At 43.1% G+C, this 27,155-nt stretch overlaps 1 protein-coding gene across 2 annotated transcripts in view; it reads right to left on the reverse strand.

The window, feature by feature from the left end:
• PRKDC (protein kinase, DNA-activated, catalytic subunit) overlaps nt 1–27,155 on the reverse strand; it is a 712,087-nt gene that overhangs the window by 444,732 nt on the left and 240,200 nt on the right. For both annotated transcript variants that reach the window (XR_012244521.1, XM_073631567.1), the window contains exons 36-40: nt 22,821–23,024; nt 21,144–21,329; nt 17,438–17,542; nt 10,121–10,288; nt 3,457–3,584 (exon numbers count right to left, since the gene is read on the reverse strand). Coding sequence is in view for 1 of the 2 variants with exons in the window: in XM_073631567.1 (XP_073487668.1) it covers nt 3,457–3,584; nt 10,121–10,288; nt 17,438–17,542; nt 21,144–21,329; nt 22,821–23,024 (791 nt within the window). In the remaining variant the exon portion in view is untranslated. The remainder of the gene's footprint in view (nt 1–3,456; nt 3,585–10,120; nt 10,289–17,437; nt 17,543–21,143; nt 21,330–22,820; nt 23,025–27,155) is intronic.

A 27,155-nucleotide genomic window follows, 5' to 3' on the forward strand; every position in this document is an offset into this window, starting at 1 on the left:
ATCTGCCTGAACGGCTATCTTCAGAGATGGTGGCCATTAGGCCGCAGAGCCCGGGTGGTATAACCACTTTCTAGACCCCTGTGGCCCCTCTCTAGCCTGGGGGGAACATTCAAACATGAGAAATCCCCCTTTCCACCTTACCTGCTTGCAGCCTGCTTTGAGATGCTGGGACATAATCAGCACTGAACACCTGAGACAATCAGTCAGCATTTGTAGGTTTGTGCTCTTGGCAGCCCCCGGTGGTCACAATAGGCATAGCATGCATTTACCTTAAAGGAGAAAAGCCACTAGAACTCAAAAATTCTGTGGAATCTCCTCTTACCTTATCCAGCCGCAGGGTGCTGTTTACACAGACCCAATCTTCACCTCTCACGGTGGGCTCCGTTTGAAAAAACCGTCAGAGACTGGGGCCCCCATCAGTAGGGGGATCCAACAGTTCTGGGACCGTAAAGCACCTCGCCAGAAATTAGGAAGTTTAAAGCCATTTTCTGATCTGCGGGGTCCAGCTCTCTAAAAAGAGAAGCATTACGGGTAAAACCTTGTTTCTTCGGACACGAGGCCCGGGTACCATTCAATTCGGCCATGAAAAGACACTTTGAATGGATCCGGTTCGCCTGGCTTGCCCCAGTATAGGATCTTAAGATATTCCCTTTGGAGCTCAGCACAGGACATCTTTACACGTCCATCACCTAAGACACTGGCGTAAAAACTGAGGTATCCCTGCAAGGGGGAGGGATTATATAGGGGGTTGAACTTCCTGATAGGGTGTGCCAGTGTCCAATCACCAGTGATACCTATATAACCAATCAGTAATTACTGTGGCTCTGTGTCCCGTGATGTTCGAGAAAGAAATTACATTTTGCTTTAAATTTCATAGATCCCTTTTTCTGGGTTTTGGTGAATTAGTATTAATTTATCCCAGTAGAACTGTGAACTACTCATGCAATTTCTCTAACTTTGCTCTCGTTTCAGTGGCCCAGCCAAACTGTTGCTCTAAGCCAGACCTAAAACTACAGCTTTTTTTGCAGGGAATTACAGATTTTCTACATAACGAAGGTCTAACATTCAGCAAATTTCCAAGCGCTAAGCAACTGCTAGAATAACTTATGACTAATAAATAAATCAAGGTGTTGTTTAAAGAAACTTGGTTCAGATTCTTGATCCAACGGTTTTACTGTGGCTATGTAGGGGGGCTAAAAATGTACTCCTTTGAGACCTACATACAGTACATCTGCATAAACGAAATCATTTATCAGCCATTTACTCAAAAAAAAAAAAATCAGAGATGGTATTACTTAGTTTACCTAACTTTTCATAGCTCCTAAATGGCATATTATATATATACACACACACACACACACATATATATACACATAGACACACATGCTATATTACCAAAAGTATTGGGACGCCTGTCTTTACATGAACTTTAATGGAATCCCAGTCTTAGCCCGTAGGGTTCAATATTGAGTTGGCCCACCCTTTGCAGCTGTAACAGCTTCAAATCTTCTGGGAAGGCTGTCCACAAGGTTTAGGAGTGTGTCTAGGGCAGTGATGGCGAACCTTGGCACCCCAGATGTTTTGGAACTACATTTCCCATGATGCTCATGTACTCTGCAGTGTAGTTGAGCATCATGGGAAATGTAGTTCCAAAACATCTGGGGTGCCAAGGTTCGCCATCACTGGTCTAGGGGAATATGGGAATGAGGTCAGGACTCTGTGCAGGCCAGTCAAGTTCCTCCACCCTAAACTCGCTCATCCTTGTCTTTATGGACCTCGTTTGTGCACTAGCCAAATCATTTGGTGGAGGGGGAATTATGGAGTGGGGTTGTTTTTCCAGGGGTTGGGTTTGGCTCTTTAGTTCCAGTGAAGGGAACACTTAAGACGTCAGCATACCATAACATTTTGGACAATTTCATGCTCCCAACTTTGTGGGAATAGTTTGGGGATGGCCCCTTCCTGTTCCAATATGACTGCGCACCAGTGCACAAACAAGGCCCATGGAGACATAGATGAGCGAGTTTGGGGTAGAGGAACTTGACTGGCCAACACAGAGTAGAGTCTGTCTGTGCATACAGCTGGGAGGAGTGCAGGAAGATAATTATCATTCTACTTCCATTCCTGAATGTCCAGCTAAGTCGGCACCATCCTGTTTAAACTCAGCTGTCACTGCACCACCCATGGACTCCCTGTCAAAACAACCCCCACTCCCGCCCCTACACAGCACTGTCACTATTAGCTCATTTTGGAGGCACATCTGGAACCTTGCAGCTCTCACAGAGCTCAGCGAGGCCATATACAATGCTATTGATTCCTGAGCCAACAAAATCTTTTCATGGATGTCCCATCATCTACCTCTGAGACCCTGCAGAATATATCACATCCCTATAGAAGGCTAGTAATACCTTACAACAAACGGGAATCTTTACTAATTTCTTCTACTGTACTCCCTGCCTAACAATCGTTCTATCACCTCCTGTGATGTACCTGTGTTTGTGCAACTGTCATTATCCAGAAGGGACGCAATCATGTTACAAATCCATATGACAATTAATAGTTAATGCTCAGTGAGCTGGATACATGATTAATATCCCAATCTGGAAAGAATACAGCTATCTCTTATATTAATAAAGGAGCTCATGGGCCAAGTGTGCTTTTTTTTCTTTTAACTAATAACAAAGTTGTTATTTGGTGAAAGGTGGAGGGTTCATGCATTTTTAATGTTTGTTTCTAATTTTTCTGAGTCCAATAAACTGTTTCAATTTTGTTACTGCATAAATGTCTGGGGTCACTTAATACCTTCTGTCCTGGGAAAACTCTCCTATTGTTTGATACAACCCAATACTAAACCTTACAGACTAAGACTGGGATCCCATTAAAGTTCATGTAAAGGCAGGCGTCCAGTATTTTTGGTAATATAGAGTACAGTGGAACCTTGGATTACGAGCATAATCCGTTCCAGGAGAATGCTTGTAATCCAAAGCACTCGCATATCAAAGCAAGTTTCCCCATAGAAGTCAATGGAAACTAAGATAATTTGTTCCGCATTGACTTCTATTGCATGCAATACCGCATGTGGCCAGAGATGGGGGGGGGGGGTGGCGCCGGAGAGCCTCGGTAAAACTTGGGTATAGCTCGGCTGAACTCGGAAACCCTCCCTCGGAAAGGCTTGGAAACTGAGTATTTCCAAGTGATTCCAAGTATTTCCAAACGGCTCCGAACCATTCAGAGTGTCACCTCTGACCAAATGCGGTACTGAACACCACATTAGCTTGAATTCTGCTCGTTTTGCGAGACCACACTCGCAAACCGAGTCAGAATTTTAAAAAAAGTTGCTAGTCTTTCAAAAACGCTCGTTAACCACGTTACTCGTTAACCAAGGTTCCATTGTATATAAAATATATAGTTTTAACAAATATTTATTTAAAAATATTCAAATCTTCATACAACACTTACCTCAGAATAACAGTTTTAAAGCTTTTCTGAAACAATTCTTCCATTACATGTTTGCTGTCCCGACAAAAAATTTCTGCCATGAGCTGCAAGAGCAGCGGACTACGAGACAACTCCAGTGCATCCAAGAACTGGAACAGTGAACATATTTAGTACCCATTTAAATTCCAATAAGCGGATATCACAATTTTAATGCCATCCAGGGTCAAAGCCTTCAGTATACCAGGGATAAAAGTTTTTACTACTTTCCGACCATAGGATAAACAGCCTTCTCAGACCTCATCCTTTGGTTAAAGTGATTGTAAAGGCTCCTTTTTTTCTTTTTAAATAACAAACATGTTATACTTACCTCCTCTGTGCAGTTGGTTTTGCACAGAGCAGCCTGGATCCTCCTCTTCTCGGGTCCCTCTTCGCTGCTCCTAGCCCCTCTCTCCTTTGAGTGCCCCTCAGCCAGCAGCTTGCTACAGGGGGCACCCAAGCTGAGTCAGAGCTCCGTGTATCCATTCAGACACGGAGTCCCTACCTGGCCCTGCCTCCTTTCTGCCCCGATTGGCTGACTTTGATTGACAGCTGCGGGAGCCAATGGCGCCGCTGCTCTGTCTCAGCCAATCAGGTGGAGTGTCCTGTCCTGGATGGCTGAGGGGATTGTAGACATCACTGGAGAGAGAAGGGGCTCAGGTAGGTAATTAGGGGGTGCTGGGGGGGCTGCTACACACAGCAGGTTTTTTATCTTAATGCATAGAATGCATTAAGATAAAAAATCTTCTGCCTTTACAACTCCTTTAACTATTCACAATTTTTGTCATTTGCTAGCATGTGCAACCCTTCATATACCTAATACACATAGAAACTATATTGTGGGGGTGGTGGGGGGGTGGTGGTCTGGAGCTGCGTGGAGGAGGACGTGCAGTGTGAGAGCTCCGCTCAAGACCTATCCTTGATACTGATCCTGGGGATTATATTCCCCATAAACAGACGCCAGAAAGCTCCAGATATCCTGCTCAACCTTGAGCCGACATGTCTCCTCCTAAAAGATCCAGCGCCGCTGCCAAACTAGCTCAATACCGCCATGACGAGCCAGACCCAGCAGAGGAAGATGGCGCCATCCTGCCTCCCGCGAACGACGATCAGACCTCCGGTGACACTGCTAGAGTGCTGGAGGCCATCGCTCTTTGCCAATCTACCCTTACCTCCAGGATCGAGGAGGTTAAGATCGACATCTCCTTAATCCGGCAGGATATTCACAAGCTCTGCAAAAGGGTGACTGAGACGGAGCGCCGTGTCGGCCATGTGGAGGAGGACCTGCATCCACTTCAGGTCACCACCGAAAAGCTGCAATATCAACTGAACGTGGTTCTCTCCAAACAGGACGACATGGAGAACCGTCTCAGGAGATGCAACTTACGCTTCGTGGGACTCCCCGAGAAATACGAAGCTGCAGACCCCACCACGTAACTAGAAAACCTGCTAGTCAAGACCTACGGCAGAGAGGCCTTCTCCTCAACCTTCGTTGTGGAGCACGCCTATCGCCTCACCGCAAAATCTCCACCTGCTGGAGCCCCGCCATGAACCTTCATTGCCAAGTTTTTAAACTACCGTGACTGGGACGCAATCCTCAGGCTCACTCGGGAAAGAGGCAACATCCCTATTGGTAATGTGACTGTAGCGGTGTTCTCTGACTTCTCGGCTGAAGTCCAGAAGAAAAGAGCGCGCTTCACAGAGGCGAAAGGGCAGCTCCATGTACACCACCTACCATACGCGATGCTCTTCCCAGCACGGCTCCGCGTGGTGAGCGAAGGCAAGGCACAGTTCTTTGAAGACCCGCAGGCTGTTCTCTCCTGGCTAGAACACCGCGCCGCGGCCGGCCCAGGGGAAAGCTTAGATCCCCATCCTCTGTGCATCACCGCCGCTGATCACCTGACGCTAGAGAACCGCTCTCTCTGCACTGCTAACCTCCCCTTCATCTCTCTCCTGGAACCGTGAGTTGGTCTCATGCACTGCTCACATTACTCTCTCCCCCCTCCCCGCCCTCCGATGTGATTCAATGTCTGTTCCGCTCCCTCTATACCTGCACTGTAAGACATTGCCTTCCTCCCGCCACCATGCTTGATTTTTGTGTCTCGGGCAGGTCACCTGCACCCGCATCCCCAGAGACTGGTTACCCCCCCTGCACCGCTGTGCGCTCTCCAGCTTGATCGCCCCCCCCCCCGTCCCTGTTGGTCACCCTATGATCTTGGCATCCGTGCCACCCTTGACTACCACCTCTCCACCACTGTTTCCCTGGCCAGCCTCTGCCCCCCTATTTGCAATGGATGGCAGTGTGTTAAATCTGCTTTACTGGTTCAGTGCTCATGCAGTATGTTTGTTTTTTGCTTTTTCATGTATTGTGCTTCCTTTTTTTTTGCGCCCACATTGATATACTCTACGAACTATGCCATCTCATTATTGCTGTTGATACCTATGTGTCGAACCTCTCTCCCTGGATCTAAAATGCCCCACACTAGCGTGTGGTGGACATGTACCCACCAAGGTCCACATCACTAGCTCGGAACCCCCTGGCTGGCTCCTCCGATCCCTGGGTACCAAGCACACATGTATATCTCATCAGGAAATGTTTCATGTTACTTTTATTGTTCTGTGCTGTTTTATGCCCCCTGGGAGTCCGACTGCACTCACTAGCCTCCCCCGCACAATGTGGCTTCCCTCAAAATTGTAACCTGGAATGTCCGGGGTCTCAGTAAGCGAGCCAATTGAGTGGCAGTCCTCCCTCACCTCAAATATCAGCGGGCGGACGTCTCCATCCTTGTCGAGACCCACCTTGCAGGCCAGAAGCAGATGTGTCTTAAAACTCCAACTCCTGCGGGATTGCAATTCTCATAGCCAACACGGTGCAATTCCAGCTCCACACCTTGCAGTCGGACCCCCAGGGCCAGTCACTGTTTTTGCATGCCACCATTGGGGGCCTCGAGGTCCTCCTCCTGGCCTTTTACATCCCACCCCATTCCAATTTGCCATGCTGCAGCTGGGAGTGGCTTTCATGGCCCAATACCCTTCAGTACCGGCAATCTGGGCAGGTGATTTTAACATGGTCATCACCCCAAGCTTGGACAGGCTGCTACCCCTCCTTCCTCTACGCATACACCCAACACAACCACGCTTCTCATGCTTCACGCTCATCTATGTCCCGTATAGACTTTATCTTCCTTGCCTCCCCTCTTCTCCCTACCTCCTTGATGAAGGCTTTGATGCTAGAGTGCTCTCTGATCACTCCCCATACTGGATCAAACTGCGGCTGCCATCTCCTCCTGCTGTCTGGATCTGGAGGCTGAACCCGTTCTAGCTCACCACCCTCCCCGATCTGGACACCATCCAACTTGAGTTGGATTATTATTTCCGCATAAACGATGGTTCTGCCCCGGTCGGATCTGTATGGGAGGCCTTTAAAATACACGCTCGTGTGATCCTCTCTACGCGAATCAATAGACACAAGGCCACCTCCAAATTGTTGCTCTGCCAGGCAGAGGACCGCCTTACTACCCCAGAGCAAGTCTTTCAGAATGGCCCAACAGCTGCCAACACCTCTCTTGTACTAATGTAGACCAGGCTCACAGACCAATTACATCTTGAGAAGGTCAAGCAGGGCATCTTTTTTTTTTAGCAAACAACGCACTTTTGAACATGGCGAACGAGCTGGCAAGCTCCTCGCCTACATGGCCCACCTAGACCACAACCCTCCGGTGGTGGTCTCTCTCCAATCGGCATCTGGGGCCAGGATAACAGATCCTGACCAGGTAGCCGAGGAGTTTAGGTACTTCTACTCCGAGTTGTACTCTTCTACCGCCAAGCACCCCAAAGCTGAGCTCCCAGCATTCCTACAGGACATTGATTTCCCTACACTTTCACCTCCGCAGATTGCCCAACTGGAAGTGGTTATCACTGCAGACTGTATTGCAGAGGCCCTGGCGCAGCTCCCACCTCTAAGGCACCTGGCTCAGATGGGCTTCCCCTTGAGTTTTATAAACAATTCAGTGAGATCCTCATCCCTAAACTTTGTAAACTGTACACGCACATATTTGATACGAATGCCCTCCCGACATCCATGGGTGAAGCCCTTATCGTACACATACCCAAACCAGGCAAAGACCCGCTGTTCCCTGAATCGTATAGGCCCATGTCCCTCCTTCAACTTGACGTTAAGATACTGGCCAAAATCCTAGCTCTGCGCCTCACCTTAGCTTAGTGCATCCCGACCAGACTGGATTCATGCCAGACAAAAACACGGCGCCACATGAACCTCCAATCCCAGCATACAGATGTAGGCTCCAGAGTAGTGGTCAGTTTAGACGCCGCCAAAGCGTTCAACTCCGTGGAGTGGAGTTACTTGTGGGAATGCCTCCATAGATTTGGTTTCAACTTCTCTATCAGGCCCCCATGGCAAGGATTCAAGTTAATGGCAGAATATCCCCCTCCTTCCCACTCTCCTGTGGCACGTGCCAGGGCTGCCCCATCTCACCCCTACTCTACGCCCTGGCGGTGGAGCCCCTGGCTATAGCGCTCAGATGTCATCCAGACATTAAAGGCCTCCGCTGTGGCCAGTTTACAGAGGTAATCCAGCCTCTACGCTGACGACATGCTCCTTTACCTCGCTGAGGCTGGCCCCTCACTCCAGACTGCCCTACTAATTATCACAGCCTTCGGGGGCATTTTCTGGGCTTCGGATAAATTGGACCAAGTCCCAAATTCTCCCTCTAGACATAGGTGCCCCTACTGCTGATCAAGCCGCACTCCCTCTGGTTAGAGCAAGCACCATTAAGTACCTGGGCATCCACATCTCCCGATCCCTCTTCGACTACATAAACCTCAATATTGAACCCCTATTCGCTACCTTAAAAGCCAAAACACAGATATGGTCCCGTCTCCCTCTAGGGGTCATGGGTCAAATTAACTTGGTCAAAATGATTCTCCTCCCCAAATGACTCTACGTTTTCTGGCATGCCCCGCTATACCTCCCACCACATATATTTAAATCCATGGAATCTATCCTTAACACGTTCATCTGGGGCTCCTCTAGACACAAATTGTCATGGCAGGTCCTGAAATGCCGAATGACTTAGGCGGCACCGAACTCCCTGACCTCTCTACATATTACATAGCGCCCCAAATCTCTCACTTCTTCTACTTCAATCAATCTGACAGAGTCAGTTATTCCACCCTAGTCTGCTCCCAGGCCCCCGGCCCACCCCTTCCAGATCCTGTTCTGCGGACCCCGAGGTCCACCCCGAACCGGTGATGGGAGGCACATGTTGTTACACCACTGCAAGATCTGGCAACTCGCCCTGTGCCTCAGTAGGGCACCCTCCCCTCACTCCCACACACCTCTTTGGGACAACCCACACTTGCCTGAACTTGCCTCTATTCCTGATCATGGACTGTGGATTGACAAGGGTGTCATCTACTTGTCGCAAGTTGTAGCTCACGGGTCGGTTAAGTCATTCCAAACACTCAAAGATAACTTCGCTTTACCCAACCACATGTTCTTCCGATACCTTCAACTCCAACACGCACTTAACACACACACAGTATAGTGACTCCATTCCAGCTCTCGAGGTCCCATTACTGGTGGACATAGTTTCAGGAAAAGACCCCAAGAAACTGATCTCCCAAATCTATACATACCTCATGCTGCCCACAGCGACCACCACCGCCCATCAACTGAAATCATGCTGGGAGCCTGACCTGGGCACTATGATGGACGAGGACTGGGAGGAGGCCCTTGCTAACTGTAAAACGGTTTCTCCAAAACTCTGACCGCCTCACCCATCTATACATCCTCCACAGATCATACCCGACGCCCTACCGCATCTCCAAATATAGACATGGACATAACCCCAACTGTAGCCACCCCAACGCCTCCTCCTTCCATCTACTGTGGACCTGCCCGTTCATACAGGGGTTCTGGACCCAGGTGGTCCGGTTCCTCCATGATCGCATGGGCTCCCCATGGTCTCTCTGCAAGAAACATTATTCCTTGCCAGACTGCAGATCGCCAGGACATGGATGAGGGGACCCCCACCCCCCCCCCCACACTACAGCAATGGATTATAGCTGTCAATATCACTCTCCCCTATAAAAGATTACTCTACATCCACAGGGGCTGCACTAATAAATATCACAAAATATGGGATAGATGGCTGGAGGATGCCTCCACCTGTGATGGAGAAGGCTAGATACGCCTCTCTTTGGTAACCCCATGGCTGCCTCATGGTCTCCCCCGGCCTTGCACTGTTCAACTACCCAATGGACTATACTATGCAAGCACCTCTTCCTCGGATTTATGTCATGCTTCTATGTATGTCAATTGGATTGATTCGTAAATGTAGTGCCTGTTGCACTATTCACCCGTATGTTTATGTATTTTTTTATGCTCAATAAACATTGTTTTGATTAAAAAAAAGAAGCTATATTGTGCCTATTACATATAACCTGTGCATTTTATATCATATCATGTCATGCTCTATCACAGGACAAAATCTAAACAGTGATATGCATTACTGCACAAATTTAGCTAAAGTCAGTAGTTCTTTAAAAAGATTTTTCTGCAGGCTCACTACTTTGGTCACATGTATTTTTTTTTTAACATGCAAAGAGTTTGGCAAAGACCTCTTACCTTTTTCAAAGTGTCCACATAATTATTATACTTTAAAGTCCCTTTAGGAAACTCATCAGCTCTCATTGGAAAATTAAAGGCAACAAACTGCTCAAGTGTATTTTTCAACTCATCAAGTCTTTCTTCTTTGAGGTTGGTAAAGAAAGGAAGAATTATAATAGTCTGACTCTATAAAAATATAACAAGAAACCATAAGCATACTTTAATATTGAATAAAACTTAACACTATAAAATATACAAGCAACTGTTAAAGTTGCTGAAAAAAATGTTACACGTTTAAAGTGTTTGTTACCCTAACATTTCATATACATGATTTGTGTCTGTTGTACCATGAACTTGTAGGAAAAAGTATCATGTTCTCTTTGTATTGCTTTCTTTGAAAGAAAATCCCTGGTGTTCCTCCGAGTCCCTCTGTTTTACTATTAAAAACTGACCACACTAAGCAGGAGAGCTTCAGGTCAGTTCTCTAACTATGCTAGACACCGCCAAAGTTCTAATTATCCTGCTCTCCTCCAATGATCAAACTTGTCTTGACATGCCTCCATGCACAGCCATTCACTGGGAAGCTCAGGGAAGGGAAGGAGGGGGGTCCCGAAATATCATAGCTCAGCAATCTTACCCGGTAGTGGGAGCCAACCAGGTACCCGCTCCCACTCCCCCCCCCCCCCCCCCCCAAAAAAAGTGGCAAATGTGGTAATAGAGGGATGGGGGGGGTGCGAACAAGCGGAGCTTCCCCTTTTGGGTGGAGCTCCGCACATTTGACACACTAAAAATATCCTGTCCTACATAATGCTGTACTGAAACAACATATACATTGGACTGTGAATGTTTTCTTCAAGCAGGTGAAAGTGTTACACTGAAAAAAAAATGGCTGTCCATAGCAGTCTAGCATGGATGCTTACAATCAATAAGCTTCTCTCATGATCAGAGTAAACAAAAATACCTATTTTCCACCCACTTGAAAAACAAACTTTAATATAATTCCTAATTAAGAATAACTACATATTTGAATGTGTGGAAGTTACAAAACCAGCTGATGAGAATCGGAAAACCAAGAGATGTCTTATCATGAACTGGCGTACATAATTAAAGTAAATAATCAGTCAAAATTCTATAATGTACAGAAAGACAATAAACCTAATTATTTTCACATGCTTGGAGATAGCTCTATGTTTGTCCAGCATTCACAGCTTAGGTAACCACTAAAAGGACAAAATACTTCATAACCATTGGGTTGCCAACATTAGTAATCATCCCAACTGATGCATTGCTTTGGTTGCAAAAGAAGCAATTCTACTATAACATACAACAGATGATAGTCATCATAAGACCCAGTTTTCCATTGTATAATAGAAAAGGAAAAGATGGCGCAATGACTAACCAAACATTATAGCAGCAATTAAAGTAAAATAAATGATAATATGTACTGTATACAATGTTTATATCTGAAACAATTATATATATGTATATAGATAAGAAGTCCCAGCATTAGGAAGTGGGGAGGAATTAATGAAATAAAATAGATTGCACCAGCGGCAGCTCCCTTGGGAGTTGAAGAAAAAACTCTGGAAAACAAATGGAAAAGAGACAAGGTGCGCCAATCTAAGTGCAGTATGTATGAACAATTTAATGAAGAAATAAAAAGGTGACCAAGTGGCTACTCACAACTTATGAGTGAGAATCAGGCATGTAAACACATGTATTGGAGTCCATGTTCACTTATTCGGTCCGGGACTGCATCAATGGAGGCGTCCCAGCGGAGTCTGGATGAACTGCCAAGATGGAGGGGCAGATGCAGGACGGCCTGTATGTCTTGCTGATGGTGGGCGCTGTCTATTTTTATGCAAGCCAGATGGAAGTACAGGGGGACCTGGGTGTAAGACTCGGCTGCACGCCGTCCGTCCTCGGGGATGCCAGAAACCGGAACCGGAAGGACAACCAGCGTGGAACGCACAGCTCGATGGATTCCGTGTACCAGAAGTGACGTATGGATGACACGTTTCAAAGCTTCCGCTTTTTCCTAAGATCTAATTGGCTAGTAGCAGTGTCACTCATTTATAGGCTGATGCTGGTCAACACGTGACAACGTCAGCAAGGTAAACAAAATAGTAGGACGGCCGGAAATATGCACATATTAGACCATACCAGAAAGTGGGAAGAAAAAAACAAACAAAAAAAAAAAAAAACATATATACAGACGTAATAAAAAAGGATATCTGTCAAATGAGCATATAGATATACACATATGTGTATATATACACATATATATATATATATATATATATATATATATGCAAGATGGTAAAAATATATAAATAAGAAAATTAATAATTTGGATAAGATTTAAATGGTATATACACAGTATATAGCTATATTGGCCTAGGAAAGATGTATAGGATATATGTAAACTAGATAATAAATCAATGGAATAATCAATACATGAAATAGGGATCACTAACCACAATGAGTCAAGACTTAGGAAAAAAAAAATCATACATATATACACATATAATATATATATATATATATATATATATATATATATACACACACATATATATATATACACACACACATAAAAAAATGAATAAAAACTATACGAATGAAAGTCGATAGAATATAAAAATATAAAAAAATGTGTATATTAAAAAAAAAAATATATATATATATATATATATATATATATATATATATATATATATATATACATACACACACACACACATACACCTGTACGTATAAATACACATATAAAATATACATATATATATATATATATATATATATACACACACACACACACACACACACCTTACCCACCCAAAAATGACAAGGAAATGGGAATCTTTTTGCTCCTTCTTTTTTCCCTTTTTCATTTTTTCACAGCTCCCTTCGTTTTTGTGCACCCTTCCCTTCTCCTTTCTTTTCCATATTGATTCCCATTTCCTTGTCCTTTTTGGATGGGTAAGTAATACTTTATGACTCCATTAGGTTTCTTATGTACATGCCTTCAGGGGTCCATGTGCACTGTTGACATCGATCCTTGTCCCTTGCACATTGGACTCTCTTTGACATAGGTTCAATAATTATTAATATATGTCCCCCTATGGTTGCATATGTGGACATCTATGTAGATGCCATACATTTGCATCCTTAAGTCTCTTCTATAGAGGTGTGTGTATATATATATATATATATATATATATATATATATATATATATATATATATATATATTTTATATGTATTTATTTATGTATATTTATACTTACAGGTGTATATGTATGTGTATATATGCGTATGTATGGATATATTTTACAATTATTATTATATTGTATATTTTTTTTATATACATATTTTTTATATTCTATCGACTTTCATTCGTATAGTTTTTAGAATTATTTTTATAAATATATAATTGTTTCCCTAAGTCTTGACTCATTGTGGTTAGTGATCCCCATTTCATGTACTGATTATTCCATTGATTTATTATCTAGTTTACAATTATTCTATACATCTTTCCTAGGTGTATATATATATATATATATATATATATATATATATATTTATATTATATACATACACTTTAAATCTTATCCAAATTATTAATTCATTTTTTTATATATTTTTACCATTTTCTATATATATATATATATATATATATATATATATATATATATATATATATATATACACACATACATACATACATACATACACTTATTTGACAGATATCCTTTTTATTACGTTTGTATATATGTTTTGTGTTTGTTTTTTTTCCCCCCAATTCCTGGTATGGTCTAATATATGTGCATATTTCCGGCCGTCCTACTATTTTGTTTACCTTGATGGTGTCGTCACGTGTTGACCAGCATCAGCCTATAAATGACTGACACTGCTAAAAGCCAATCCAAATCTGAGGAAAAAAGCAAAAGCTTTGAAACGCTTCATCTGACACATACATACGTCACTTCTGGGACATGGAATCCATCGAGCTGTGCGTTCCACGCTGGTTGTCCTTCCGGTTCCCAACATCCCTGAGGACGGACAACATGCAGCAGAGACTTACACCCAGGTCCCTCTGTACTTCCACCTGGCTTGCATAATAGACGGCACCCACCATCAGCAAGAAATACAGGCCGTCCTGCATCTGCACCTCCATCTTGGCAGTTCATCCAGATTCCACTAGGACGCCTCCACTGATGCAGCCCCGGACCGAATGAGTGAACATTGTTGTGGATATTTTATGAAGATGTATTTTAATATGTATTGTCTTACGTGTTTCCCAGTGTTAGTACTCCCACAACCCGCTCTAAAGAGCTGACTGGGGCAGACTGACGCTGGTTGTGATCCGTTTGGTAGTGGAAAGCTCCTCGGGGATGTAGAGAAGTGTTTGCGGAGTAGGAACAAGTCCGCCAGCGAAGGGCCCCTGTGCGATGCACAGAACAATCGTCTGGGGGGGGCTGTTCGCTCTGCAAAGACATTATCGGTTTAGCGGATGTGCTGTGTCACCCCTGTATGCCTGATCAACATATTGGGGTGCCGTGAGCATACACCTGCAGATAATCTCTCGTCCACAGAGACAGTAGTATAGTCCGGGTATGCTTTGTTCTCTGAACAAAGCAGAATAAGGATTCATGAACAAACGATGAGAACGGGAGTCTTTGAATCGTTGTGGTCGGGAGAAGTGTTCATGATCTCAGGCTTCCTGTAATCAGAGACAGGGGGCTGGAGATTGTACACGCTGCCCCTGCCCAGACATGCCCATAAGACTCCCCTAGTCATTATTTATTGGTTGTTGTATAAAGTCACATCCTGTGAGGTCACATCCTGTTTGTGGCTTCCCGTTTGTGTGTGAATAAAAAGCCGAGAGCCTCTGCCCTGCGCGGCAGATGGCGGAACGATGGAGCTGAGATGGTGACTATGGCTGTTTACTGGGGAAAAGGGGAGACATGGGTTATTTAAGCATGCATAATACCAAAAGGCTGAAAGGGCAATTATTAGTGCAAGAGTATAGTGGAATATCCAGGACAACATGGACTCCAATACATGTGTTTACATGCCTTATGAGTCTCATAAGTTGTGAGTAGCCACTTGGCCACCTTTTATTTCTTCACTAAATTGTTCATACATACTACACTTAGATTGGCACACCTTGTCTCTTCTCCATCTCCATTGTATAATATATCAGTGATTTTCATTCCCATATACTGGAAAATGATTGGTAGCTTGAACATCCCCAACCGACAATAACACAGTGGAATTCATAAAGAGTGTACAAAAACTCTTTAGAATTCCGTTACACCTCCACGCCACAAGTGCCAGTGCTTACGACAGATTTGTGTACCGGTCAGGACAGTGTCCATGTCCTTTTCCCAGTGCAACTCGCCAGCGCTGAGCCTGATAAAATCACAGGCTCACTGTTACTAACCTCCCCCCAGCCACTGCAACCGTCACACAGACAGGTGCTTCAGTCAAGATGTTCTTTTGCAGGTTGGGCAGAGCCTAAAGTGGAACTCTAAGGCTCCATGTACACTAGCAGCTCCTAAACTCAATAAAAGTGTATGTGTCCATGTACACCTAGGCTTTTAGGATCGTTTAGGACAGCGGTCTCAAACTTGTGGCCCTCCAGCTGTTGCAAAACTACAAGTCCCATCATGCCTCTGCCTGTGAAAGTCATGCTTGTAACTGTCAACCTTGCAATGCCTCATGGGACTTGTAGTTTCGCAACAGCTGGAGGGCCACCAGTTTGAGACCCGTGGTTTAGGAGGTGCTGCGGTTAGGGGAAGTTCAACCCCCCTAACCTTCTCCTGAACGTGTTAGAATCACGTTCAGGATAGAAACATTTTTACCGCCGGCCGCAAAATCGCAGTAAACTTGCAGCACAATTTTGCATTATCCTGCGTCCAGCGGTCAAAGTAGTTCAAGTGTACATGAAGCCCAAGACTAGTACACCATCAGGTTTACCTGCCTTGCGACCAACAAAGACAGTGGATGGATTACATATCTGCTATTGAACTGAACGCTGTCAAATCACAAGGCAGGTGGACCTGATTGGAATCTAGTCTCAGTTCCCCATCAGGCTTCACCCACTGTCACCGTGCCCCTACGTCACTGATTGCTAGGACACTGTAGGCTATGTATCTGACAGTGTAAAATCAAGAAATGCATCATCTATAGTACAATTAAGCTGATTAAGATGAGCCACCAGCAACCCAGGAGTCCTGTGTAGGAACATGTCACATCCATTACAGCTTTCAATTATATATATGCACCTAAATGTCCCACTCTGAGCACTGGTGTCCATCTGTACACCAGCTCAGAGTTGGTCTTGATTACCACCAATTTCCCAATCTGCAAATCAGATGCAATTCTTTTTGAATCTGTGGCAGCGATAGCAACAGGTTTTAAACATGGCGGTAATAAGAACTACCTGAATATGTCACACGTACTGGAAACCCTAATGGAAGGGTCACCAGGCAGTCCTGAATTAGGAGCAGGTTGTTTTAAAGGGACCCCACCACTAAAAGTGATGTAAATGTTTTATCGTACCCCCTCCTAATACAAACCAATTGCAAAAAAGTTGGAACACTGTAAAATATAACTTTTGCAAATCTGGAAAGCCACCATCAATGATGAAAGATATATCAAGGTTTTAGAGCAGCATATGCTCCCAACCAGATGACATCTTTTTCAGTGAAGGCCTTGCATATTTCAGCATCTATAACAACAACAGGGCTTGGTAGTAGAAGAGTCTGGGTGCTTAACTGGCCTGCCTGCAGTCCAGACCTTACACAAATTGAAAATATTTGGTACATCAAAAAACTAAAAATAGCACGAAGAAGACCCAGGACTGTTGAGCAGTTAGAATCCTATATCAGGCAAGAATAGGACAACAAACCTTTCCCAAAACTTCAGCAACTGGTCTCATCAGTTCCCAGAGGTTTACAAAGTGTGTTGTTAAAAGAATAGGGGATGCTACACCATGGTAAACATGGCCCTGTCACAACTTTTTTGAAATATGTTGCTGCCATAAATTTCAACATTACCTTTGTTTTTTCTTAAAATACTCTATTTTCTCAGTTTAAACATATTATATGTTTTGTATTGTGAATAAAATATGGGTTTATGATATCTGCAAATTCTGTTTTATGTAGAATTTACACAACGTCACAACTTTTTTGGAATTAGGATTGTATTTACAAAATTATTGGTTGCAGTATATGTATGTGGTGTCAATACGAAGACACAACACTGTATTAAGATGTCATGTATGACATTACTATCTGGAAGAGAGAGGTCAAAAGTAAGAACATACCTTCAAATTAAGGCCAAGCTTTTGATCAGTTAGAAGGTTTATGTAAGTCTTAAATACACTGTTGAAAGCTGGATGGCTTGTATCAAAAGAAACAGAAGACTCAATCTGAAATTAAACATAGAAAAAGGTTATACTGTACATACATATCTACAAAAACTACAGAATAGTACAGACAGAAACTCATGTGACTCAACATTATTTCTTATTTAAACTTTTGGAGTGGATAAGAGTTAGAACCTGTCAACATGCTTTACTGGTGACTGTTCCTTAATTGGGGAGGTTTCCAGCCACTGGTTCTCTGTTCAGGGAATGAGTATCAAAAGAAAATAAAGAGAGTGGAAGAAGCAAGCATATAAACTTGATGTTCTAACATTCCATTGCTCTATTCAAAACTAAAAGAAAAAAATAGCTGCAGTTGAGATTTAACATTTGTTTAGGCTTCTTTTATTATACAAATTAACTGATATCCTAAACTAGACCCCCAGAATAATTTGTTAGACAATCCTGCAATGACGTACCTCTTACAACCACTGAGAGTCAGGATAAAGGGAGGATTTACCAAAGAGAGTTCTCGCTGCTGGGAAAACAGCGGGTCAGTTATGCTGCATAACTAAAATATTTTTATGAATATATTCTTACTTATAAAAGGTAAAAGCTACAGCGATAAAACTGCCATTTTTTAAGTGTTACTGCACCTTCGAGCCAAACCTATTTGAGTTCAGTTAGCAGGAGGTTTTACAAGCCCAATTGCAGCCAAATCTTTAAGGGCCAGTTCACCAGTGTTAATTTCATCGACTAAAACATTTTAGTCGACTAAATGAATATTATTTTAGTCAACTAAAATACGACTAAAACAACTGAAATGACTAAAATACGACAAACTAAAATGGCATTTTAGTCAAAAGACTAAGACTAAAACTAAATTGAAATTTGACTTCAAAATTAACACTGGTCTGTAGTACATGTTCATACCTCAATGTAAAAATAAATAAGATTAGATTTTTCACTCCAACAGTATATAATGAGTTTGCAAATTGTAGAGAATTGTTAACACCTATTCTATTTTAGACGACTAAAATGAGTTTTAGTCGACTAAAATCTACTGGAGATTTAGTCGACTAAATACGACTAAAACGAAAACAATTGCAGAAGACTAAAATGGGACTAAAACTAAAATGCCATTTTAGTCCTAAGATTAAGACTAAAACTAAATCGAAATTTGCTGCCAAAATTAACACTGCAGTTCACATCCCACATGCAGTCCAATGCGTTTTTGTTCTGCATCATAAATGCATGGAAAGTAGGCTATATGGTTTGCAATGGCATAGTTCACATAGTTCCAGGGCTTTTTCAGTTCCAGAAAAAAAAAAGAAAATGGAACATGCTGCATTTTTCCTGCACTGGACTGTACTGGAACGCAGTAAAACTAATCAAAAACGCACTGAAACGCACTGTACCTTAGTATAGTGAGAGGAAAAAAAAACAGGAAAGACGAAAAAAAGCACCTGGAATGCATCCGGAAACGCATCCAAAACGCGCATGCATAGAATGCATCAGTAACAAATCTAGAGTGGTGTGAACCAGCCCTAAAAATAAGTTCTGGTCATTTTCAAGGTCAAGAGGCAGAGGACTGTCAAACAAATGGCATGGGGGGCTGGGCACTACCCTGGGGGTCAAATACCAATGCAATTTTTTTAATTTTGGCAGAGAGCAAAGATTTTATAAACTCTTTAAGTGAAACATTAAGAATGTAAAATTCCTTTAATAACATGTTTATGGGATGCACTGAATCTGTCTGTGAAGTGATGTGTCTGTATGATGCATACAACCTACTACAGCAAAAGTAACAACTCGAAAGAAAAAACAATTCAAAGAAAATTGCTGGTAAATGACAGCTCCTGGCCGCTTTGTTCTCAATCAAAATCAATAGCTAAAGATTTCAATCACCTATACCAGACCTTTATCCAATCTTATACCAAACCACATGCCCTCAATATGGGGAGGGTACCTTGTCGAAGTGGGGGGGGGGGGGGGTTTGCACCATGGCAAAAACTTTGTTTCCTTGCTGATGAGGGCAAGTGACGACTTTGCCCCCTCAACCCTGGTCCAGTGGTTGTGGAGGGTCTGCTATTGGCAGGCTTATTGGAAATTCCCTTTAATATAAGGGGGGCCTTATTACCATTGCTAAATGCACCTCTTTCTGCTGCAACAAAGGTATGGTGGGCAGGTAAACACCCCATTTAGTTCAGCCCTTCACTAAATGTCAAACAGGCAAAATTCAGATTCAATTTTGTCCAAACTTGAAGCTCATCATTATTTGTGATATGATATCTCAATGGATATTGGACAAATGAGTTTGAGACTATACCAAATTGTATTATAACTAGAGGTCGACCGATATATCGGCCGATATTTGGCGTTTTTTACTTAATCGGCATGGGCCGATTGTGCTGATAAAAAAGGCCGATTGTAACTTCAGCCGTGACTTGCAAATGACTTCTGTAATAGAGTCAATGCAAGTTGTCTGAAAGTTATCTTCTCTCCTCCTCTGGGCAGCCTGCCAAGTCTGATAAGTAGATACATTTGTATCTCTTCAAGTTCTTTTTTATCAATAGACTGAACTCCGTGTAGGAATTCTCAGTTTAACCATTTAAAGACTAAATCTTTTCTGACACTTGTTGCTTACAGGTAAAAATCCAGTATTTTCTGCTAGAAAATAACTTAGAACACCCAAACATTTATATATATTTTTTTTAGCAGAGACCCTAGGGAATAAAATGGTGGTTGTTGCAATATTTTATGTCACGCGGTATTTGCGCAGCGGTCTTTCAAATGCAATTTAAAAAAAAAAAAAATACAGTAATGAATTAAAAAAAAAAAAACTAAGCAGTAAAGTTAGCCCATTTTTTTTTCGTCCAAAAGTTTTGATTACCTGTTTTTGTGTATTTAATATTTAAGATAGTTTTTTTTTTTTTTTTTTCTAAATTATACATACAAGTGAACTGATTGGAGGTTTGTTTTGTTTAATGTTTAAATGTAAAAAATTTTCTGTATCACTTATCACTTAAGGTTGCTTTCACACTGGAGCGGGCATGCGTTGATGGTAAAACGCTGCTAGTTTTAGCGGCGCTTTACCGTCATTTTAGAGGCGCTATTCGGCTGCTAGCGGGGTGCTTACAACCCAGCTAGCGGCCGAGGAAGGGGTTAAATGCGCCCCCTGAAGCGCCGCTGCCAAAACGCTTTGCAGGCGCTTCAGCAGCGGTGCGCATTAATTTCAATGGGCAGGAGTGGTGGTATACACCGCTCCAAAGATGCCGTTTGCAGGACTTTTTTTTTTACATCCTGCCAGCGCATCGCCTCAGTGTGAAAGCACTCGGGATATCACACAGACTGCAGGGGAGCCGTTTTACAGGCACTTTACAGGCGCTCTTTTTAGCTCAAAAGCGCCTGCAAAACGCCCGAGTGTGAAAGGGGTCTAACTGTTAGATTTTATGAGATGAAGGGGAAAAAAAAAAATCGGCCAAATATATCGGCCCAAAAAAAATCGGCATCACATATCGGAATCGGCCACCGCGATTTCTAAATATCGGCATCGGCCAGAGAAAAGCCCATATCGGTCGACCTCTAATTATAACACAAGCACACTTGTTGGAAATACACAGCTAATAAACAATCACTACACATTAAACAAAAAAAAAAAAAGTACCTGTAGCACTTTAGCAAGTAATGTCAGCACTGCCATTTTGCTTTCAGGTGAAGAATCTTTGGCCCACCAGCTCTCTAGTTTCAGCCAGTTTTGCAAGACAACATTTACCAAATCAACACCTTGTTGTTTTCGGATTGTACGTTGTTTAAAACTTTGATCAAGCATGCCATTCAAAATAGTGCTCACCTTGAAAAGAGAAAAAAAAAAAAGAGGGCATTTGTTCCCAGTCCTGACCATATAATGTTCCATGCCCAGGATTTGAACATAAAATACAATAAAAATCCAACAGGGGGAGGCGGACAGTGTCATGTATGCTGTGACAGGGATGCAAACATGGGAAATCTCAGAAGTAGCTATGAGACATATAAGAAATAATGACAGAGTTTACCTCTTCTGCCAGAAAATAAAGTGGTTCTCTTTACCCTAATGCATTCTCTGCATTAAGGTAAAAAAAAAAAAAAAAAAACTTACCCGAGTCCTCTCATGCTCCGGCCCTGTCCCGCTGCAGTGCCGCTGGTCTCACAGGAGATTCTGAGAGCAGGGCTCATGAGGGCATCCCCGCACAGATGCCCCCATAACACAAGGCTTGGTAGAGAGGCACGAGAGGAAGGAGGAGCGAATAGTGCTGGAGGGGGACTCCTGAAAAGGAGGTAAGGAACCGCTCTGTGCAATGTCATTACCCACAGCAGGCAAGCATAACATCTTTTATTATTTTAACAACAAAAAAACCTTTAATATCACTTTAAAAACAAACAGTCAGTCTTGTGAGGACTGACTTTTTAAAAGAAAAATGTAATGAGAGAAATACAGAGGTTGCCACTGCTGACCTCAATCCTAACCCTTTTGCTACCAGAGTTAATTGAAACCTAAGTGCACAGGCAAATATAGCAGTGACAGTGTGAAGTTCATTTACTAAAAATGGAGAGTGCAAAATTCAGTGCAGCTTCCAGTTTTTTTTTTGTTTTTTTTTATCAAAGCTTAACTGAACAAGCTGTACAACTGAACTAGATTTTGCGCTCTTCAGTTTCAGTAAATCAACCCCCTATGTGCTAGAAAACTTGACTATAACTCTACAATGTATTTCTAGTACTCTGCTGCAACATTCTAATAGTATGGAGTAGTGTGGCATTCTGCAGTCAAATGGCTGCCTCTGACTTCAGAAGAGAATGCAACCATTGAAATCAGAATATCACAACATGCCTACATAAATTTACATTTATATTATTGGCCTTTTCCCACCTTAGCTGTGCACTGCATTAAGATCAACCCACCACAGCACATCGACAACTTGAACTGCCCTCTTAGAATGCAATGTTTGTTAGCAAGTTACCACACATTGCAATGCACTGCAAAACAAATTGGGTGCCTTAGGTGCAATTTAGAAAGAAAGGTACTCCAATGCACTGACACCTATATGGTGCAATAAAATGTGTTGCTTTAACGCACATGTTACTGCAGTGCATAGGTGTGTCGCAAAGTGCAAACTTGTGTTAAATATGAGCTCTTCTATTTTTCCTGATTCAGACCCACTTCGCTCTGATATGTTGAAAAAGTAGAAATGCCAAATATAGTAACAATGTGTTCGCTATTTGATAGCAATAATGCTAACTCTTGGTTTTAGAAATAAGATGGAAGTAATCGAAGAGTTGTAAAAATAACAGAATTGGATCATACTACCATTTTAGGGTTTTCTGTAGAAGATTTCAGCACATGCGCCACTACAGTGTCCAGATTTTTCAAAAGCTCAGTGTTGATTGTTTCAGAAAACAAACTGTAGAAATATTCCCCATGGGAAAAGTTAATGAAACTTCTTTGTGAACTTCCTGATAAAGGCACTGACAGCACCAATGTGTTCAGTAACAGGCTTACAAGTTCTTCACTCTGAAATTGCAAGATGTATTGTTTATAAAAGAGGGAAAAGTATTAAATTTACTACAATTTTGTTGTCTTGTTACTATATTAAATACTATCTACAATTCATTTTTTTCGAAATGAGAAAAAAAATGTTCAAAAATCATGAAGGAAAGCATAAAGATCCTCTATATGATTCATAATAAAAAGGTGTAGAAAATACAGTGCAATTTTCTAACTTTAATTGACATGTAGACCATTTATTTTAGCCTTTACAATAAGTATTGCTATGGTTCTCTGCATCTTCCACACTGAAAAAAAGTGCAGTGAGCCTTTGTTTGATCATTCCTTGGAAAGATTTTAAAGCAGATAAACGGGAATTCACGACATCGCCTGCAGCCTCCAACATTGATACCCTAGATTCCACAACCTGTAAGTGTTGTCGTACATCAGTTATCTCCTTACGGAGTACTCACTCAAGACGTTGAGCCAGACTTTCCAAATCCACTCTAGTTGGAATTGCTTCCAGATCCTGTTTGGTGGGGAGCGAGTGCAAAAAACTCTGAATCAATAGTCCATGGCCGAGGGGGTGGTGGCAGTACCAGATCTGGACTACGTATAGTGCCTTGAAAAAGTATTCATACCCCTTGACATTTTTCACACTTTGTCATGTTACAACCTGAAACGTAAATGTAATTTTTGCGATTTTATGTGATAGACCAACACAAAGTGGCACATAATTGTGAAGTGAAAGGAAAATGATAAATGGTTTTTAAAATGTGTTCCAAATAAATATGTGAAAAGTGTGGCGTGCATTTGTATTCAGTCCCCGAGTCAATACTTTGTAGAACCACCTTTCTCTGCAAATACAGCTGCAAGCCTTTTTGGGGATGTCCCTATAGAGTGAATGTTTTTGCACATTCTCCTTTGCAAAAATAGGATTTTTTAAAACAGCTTACCTGTAAAATCCTTTTCTTTCGAAGGACATCACGGGACACAGAGCCTCAGTAATTACTGATGGGTTATATAGGTATCACTGGTGATTGGACACTGGCACACCCTATCAGGAAGTTCAACCCCCTATATAATCCCTCCCCCTTGCAGGGATACCTCAGTTTTGTAGCCAAGCAATATAGTGTATTAAAAGAGGGGCGGGACCTCTGTGTCCCGTGATGTCCTTAGAAAGAAAAGGATTTTACAGGTAAGCTGTTTTAAAAAATCCTATTTTCTTTCTCGAACATCACGGGACACAGAGCCTCAGTAATTACTGATGGGATGTCCCAGAGCAATGCTACCTGAGGGGGGGGAACCACGACCAAGTAGGGTGCAATCAGACCTGAGGACCCTGTACCGCTGCCTGCAGCACACTACGCCCAAAGGCGATATCCTCATGCCTTCTCACATCCACCTGATAGAATCTGGTGAATGTATGAACTGAAGACCAGGTTGCGGCCTTGCAGATTTGAGCCATAGAGGCCTGGTGATGCACTGCCCAAGAAGCACCAATAGCCCTTGTGGAATGTGCCCTGATCTGAAACGGAGGAATCTTCTGTTTCAAACCGTAAGCTTGAATGATCAACTGTCGAATCCATTTAGAAATGGTAGCTTTTGACGCTGCCTGTCCTCTATTGGGACCCTCTGGCAGCGCAAACAAAACATCCGTCCTGCGGATCTGAGCAGTTGCCCCTAGATAGGCCTTAACTGCTCTTACTACATCCAACGAATGTAGAGATCTCTCTTCCGGAGAACAGGGATCTGGAAAAAAGGAAGGTAGAACAAAGTCTTGGTTTAAATGAAAATCAGAAACCACCTTCGGTAAAAAACTAGGATGAGGGCGTAGTACCACTCTATCCTTGTGTATAATCAAATAAGGCTCCTTACAGGAAAGAGCTGCTAATTCTGATACTCTTCTAGCAGAAGAGATGGCCACCAGAAAAATTAACTTCCTTGTCAACAAGACCAAAGGAATCTGACTTATTGGTTCAAAAGGCTGTTTCTGTAACACAGCCAGGACCAAATTCAAGTCCCAGGGGTTTAGGGGCGCTTTAACCGGAGGATTAAGAGGCATCACCCCCTGCATAAAGTTTCGGACCAAAGAATGCGAAGCAAGTGGCCGCTGAAATAATACTGATAAAGCAGAGAACTGGCCCTTGATGGTACTCAAGGCCAGCTTCATCTCTAATCCTATTTGTAGAAAATCAAGAATTCTACCTATGACATATTTCCTGGGATGCCAACCTCTGGATTCACACCAGGTTATATAAGCCTTCCAGACTCTATGATAAATCATCCTGGAAGCTGGCTTCCTTGCATTAATCAAGGTAGATATGACAGGACCTGAGAGCCCACGACTCTTCAGAACGTGGGTCTCAATAGCCAAACCGTCAAATTTAGCGTTTGTAAGGCAGGATGGAACACTGGACCTTGAGATAACAGGTCTGGGCGTTCCGGTAGTGTCCACGGGGAACCTACTGTCATCCTTACTATTTCTGCATACCAAGTCCTTCTGGGCCAAGCGGGGGCCACCAGAAGTACCGACTTCCTTTCCTGCCTGATCCTGCGAAGGAGTCGTGGTAATAGCAGAATAGGCGGAAATGCGTAAATCAGTGAGAACCGATGCCACGGAATCACCAACGCATCCGTCCCGCATGCAAGAGGATCTTTTGTCCTTGCCACAAATCAGTCTATCTTTTTGTTGAATCGGGATGCAAAGAGATCTACATCTGGAACCCCCCATCTTTGGCATATGGCCCAAAAGACGTCGGGATGCAGAGACCATTCCTCTGGAAGTAACTGCTGGCGACTTAGATAGTCCGCCTGCCAATTCTCTATTCCCGGGATTAAAACTGCCGATATGCATGGCACATGCATCTCTGCCCAGACTAAGATCTGGTTCACCTCTTTTTGAGCAGCTCGGCTCCGGGAGCCTCCCTGATGATTGACATAAGCCACTGCTGTGGCATTGTCGGACTGGATCCTGACCGGACAACCCATGTAACCTGATAGTCCAGGCCTTTAGAGCTAGATGTATCGCCCGGATCTCCAGAATGTTGATGGGTAAGGTCCTCTCTGTCTTGGACCATACCCCTTGGACCGCAGCCTGTTCCAGAACTGCTCCCCAACCTGACAGATTGGTATCTGTTGTTACCACCGTCCAGGTAACCGGTAGAAAGGATTTCCCCTTCTGCAGGTTTTCGGGTATGAGCCACCAATTGAGGCTCTGACGCACCGCATGCGACAGGTGCATCGGAAAGTCTAATGCCTGAACTTTCCTGTTCCAGGTCGACAGAATACTGTGTTGCAGCATTCTTAAGTGAAACTGAGCATAGGGAACTGCTTCGAATGAAGACACCATCTTCCCTAGTAGCCTCATACAAAGGCGGACTGAGGGACCCTTCTTGGTCCTTACTGTCAGAATCAGCTCTCTCAAAGCAGTGATCTTTGCCTGGGGTAGAAATATTTTCTCCTGGCCTGTATCTATAATCAGACCTAAATACTCCAGTCTTCTTACTGGTTTTAGGAAAGACTTTTCTAAGTTGAGGATCCAACCCAGGTGTTCTAGATACCTGACTGTGGTCCTCAAGTTTGCATTCAAAGAGGCTACCGACCGGTCTATCAAGAGCAGGTCGTCTAGGTATGCTATGACAGCTATACCCTGAGCCCTTAATCTGGCCAGAGGAGGAGCCAAGATCTTTGTGAACACTCGAGGTGCAGTGGCTATCCCGAAAGGCAGAGCCACAAACTGGAAATGGCGCCCTCCTACCTCGAAGCGCAGAAACTTCTGATGAGCAGGAAAAATGGGCACATGCAGATATGCATCTCTGATGTCTATTGATGCCAGAAATTCTCCTCCCTGCAGGGTGGGAACTACTGTTCGAATTGATTCCATGCGGAGGGATTGAATCCTTAGGAATCGTTTCAGATCCCTTAAGTCCAGAATGGGCCTGACATCCCCATTTGGCTTTTGGACCGTAAAAAGGTTGGAATAGAAGCCCAATCCCTGGTCCTTTGCGGGAACTATCATAATGACCTCCTGCGACAAAAGTCGCTCTAACGCTAGAAGGAGCGACTGCTTTTTCTCTGGGTCTCTGGGAACACCTGATCTGAGGAACCGAGGAGAGGGGAATTCCTGAAACTCCAGCTTGTACCCTAAGGTTACCG

The sequence above is a fragment of the Aquarana catesbeiana genome, linkage group LG05 (genome assembly GCF_042186555.1).
Source record: "Aquarana catesbeiana isolate 2022-GZ linkage group LG05, ASM4218655v1, whole genome shotgun sequence".
Classification (NCBI taxonomy): Eukaryota; Metazoa; Chordata; class Amphibia; order Anura; family Ranidae; genus Aquarana; species Aquarana catesbeiana.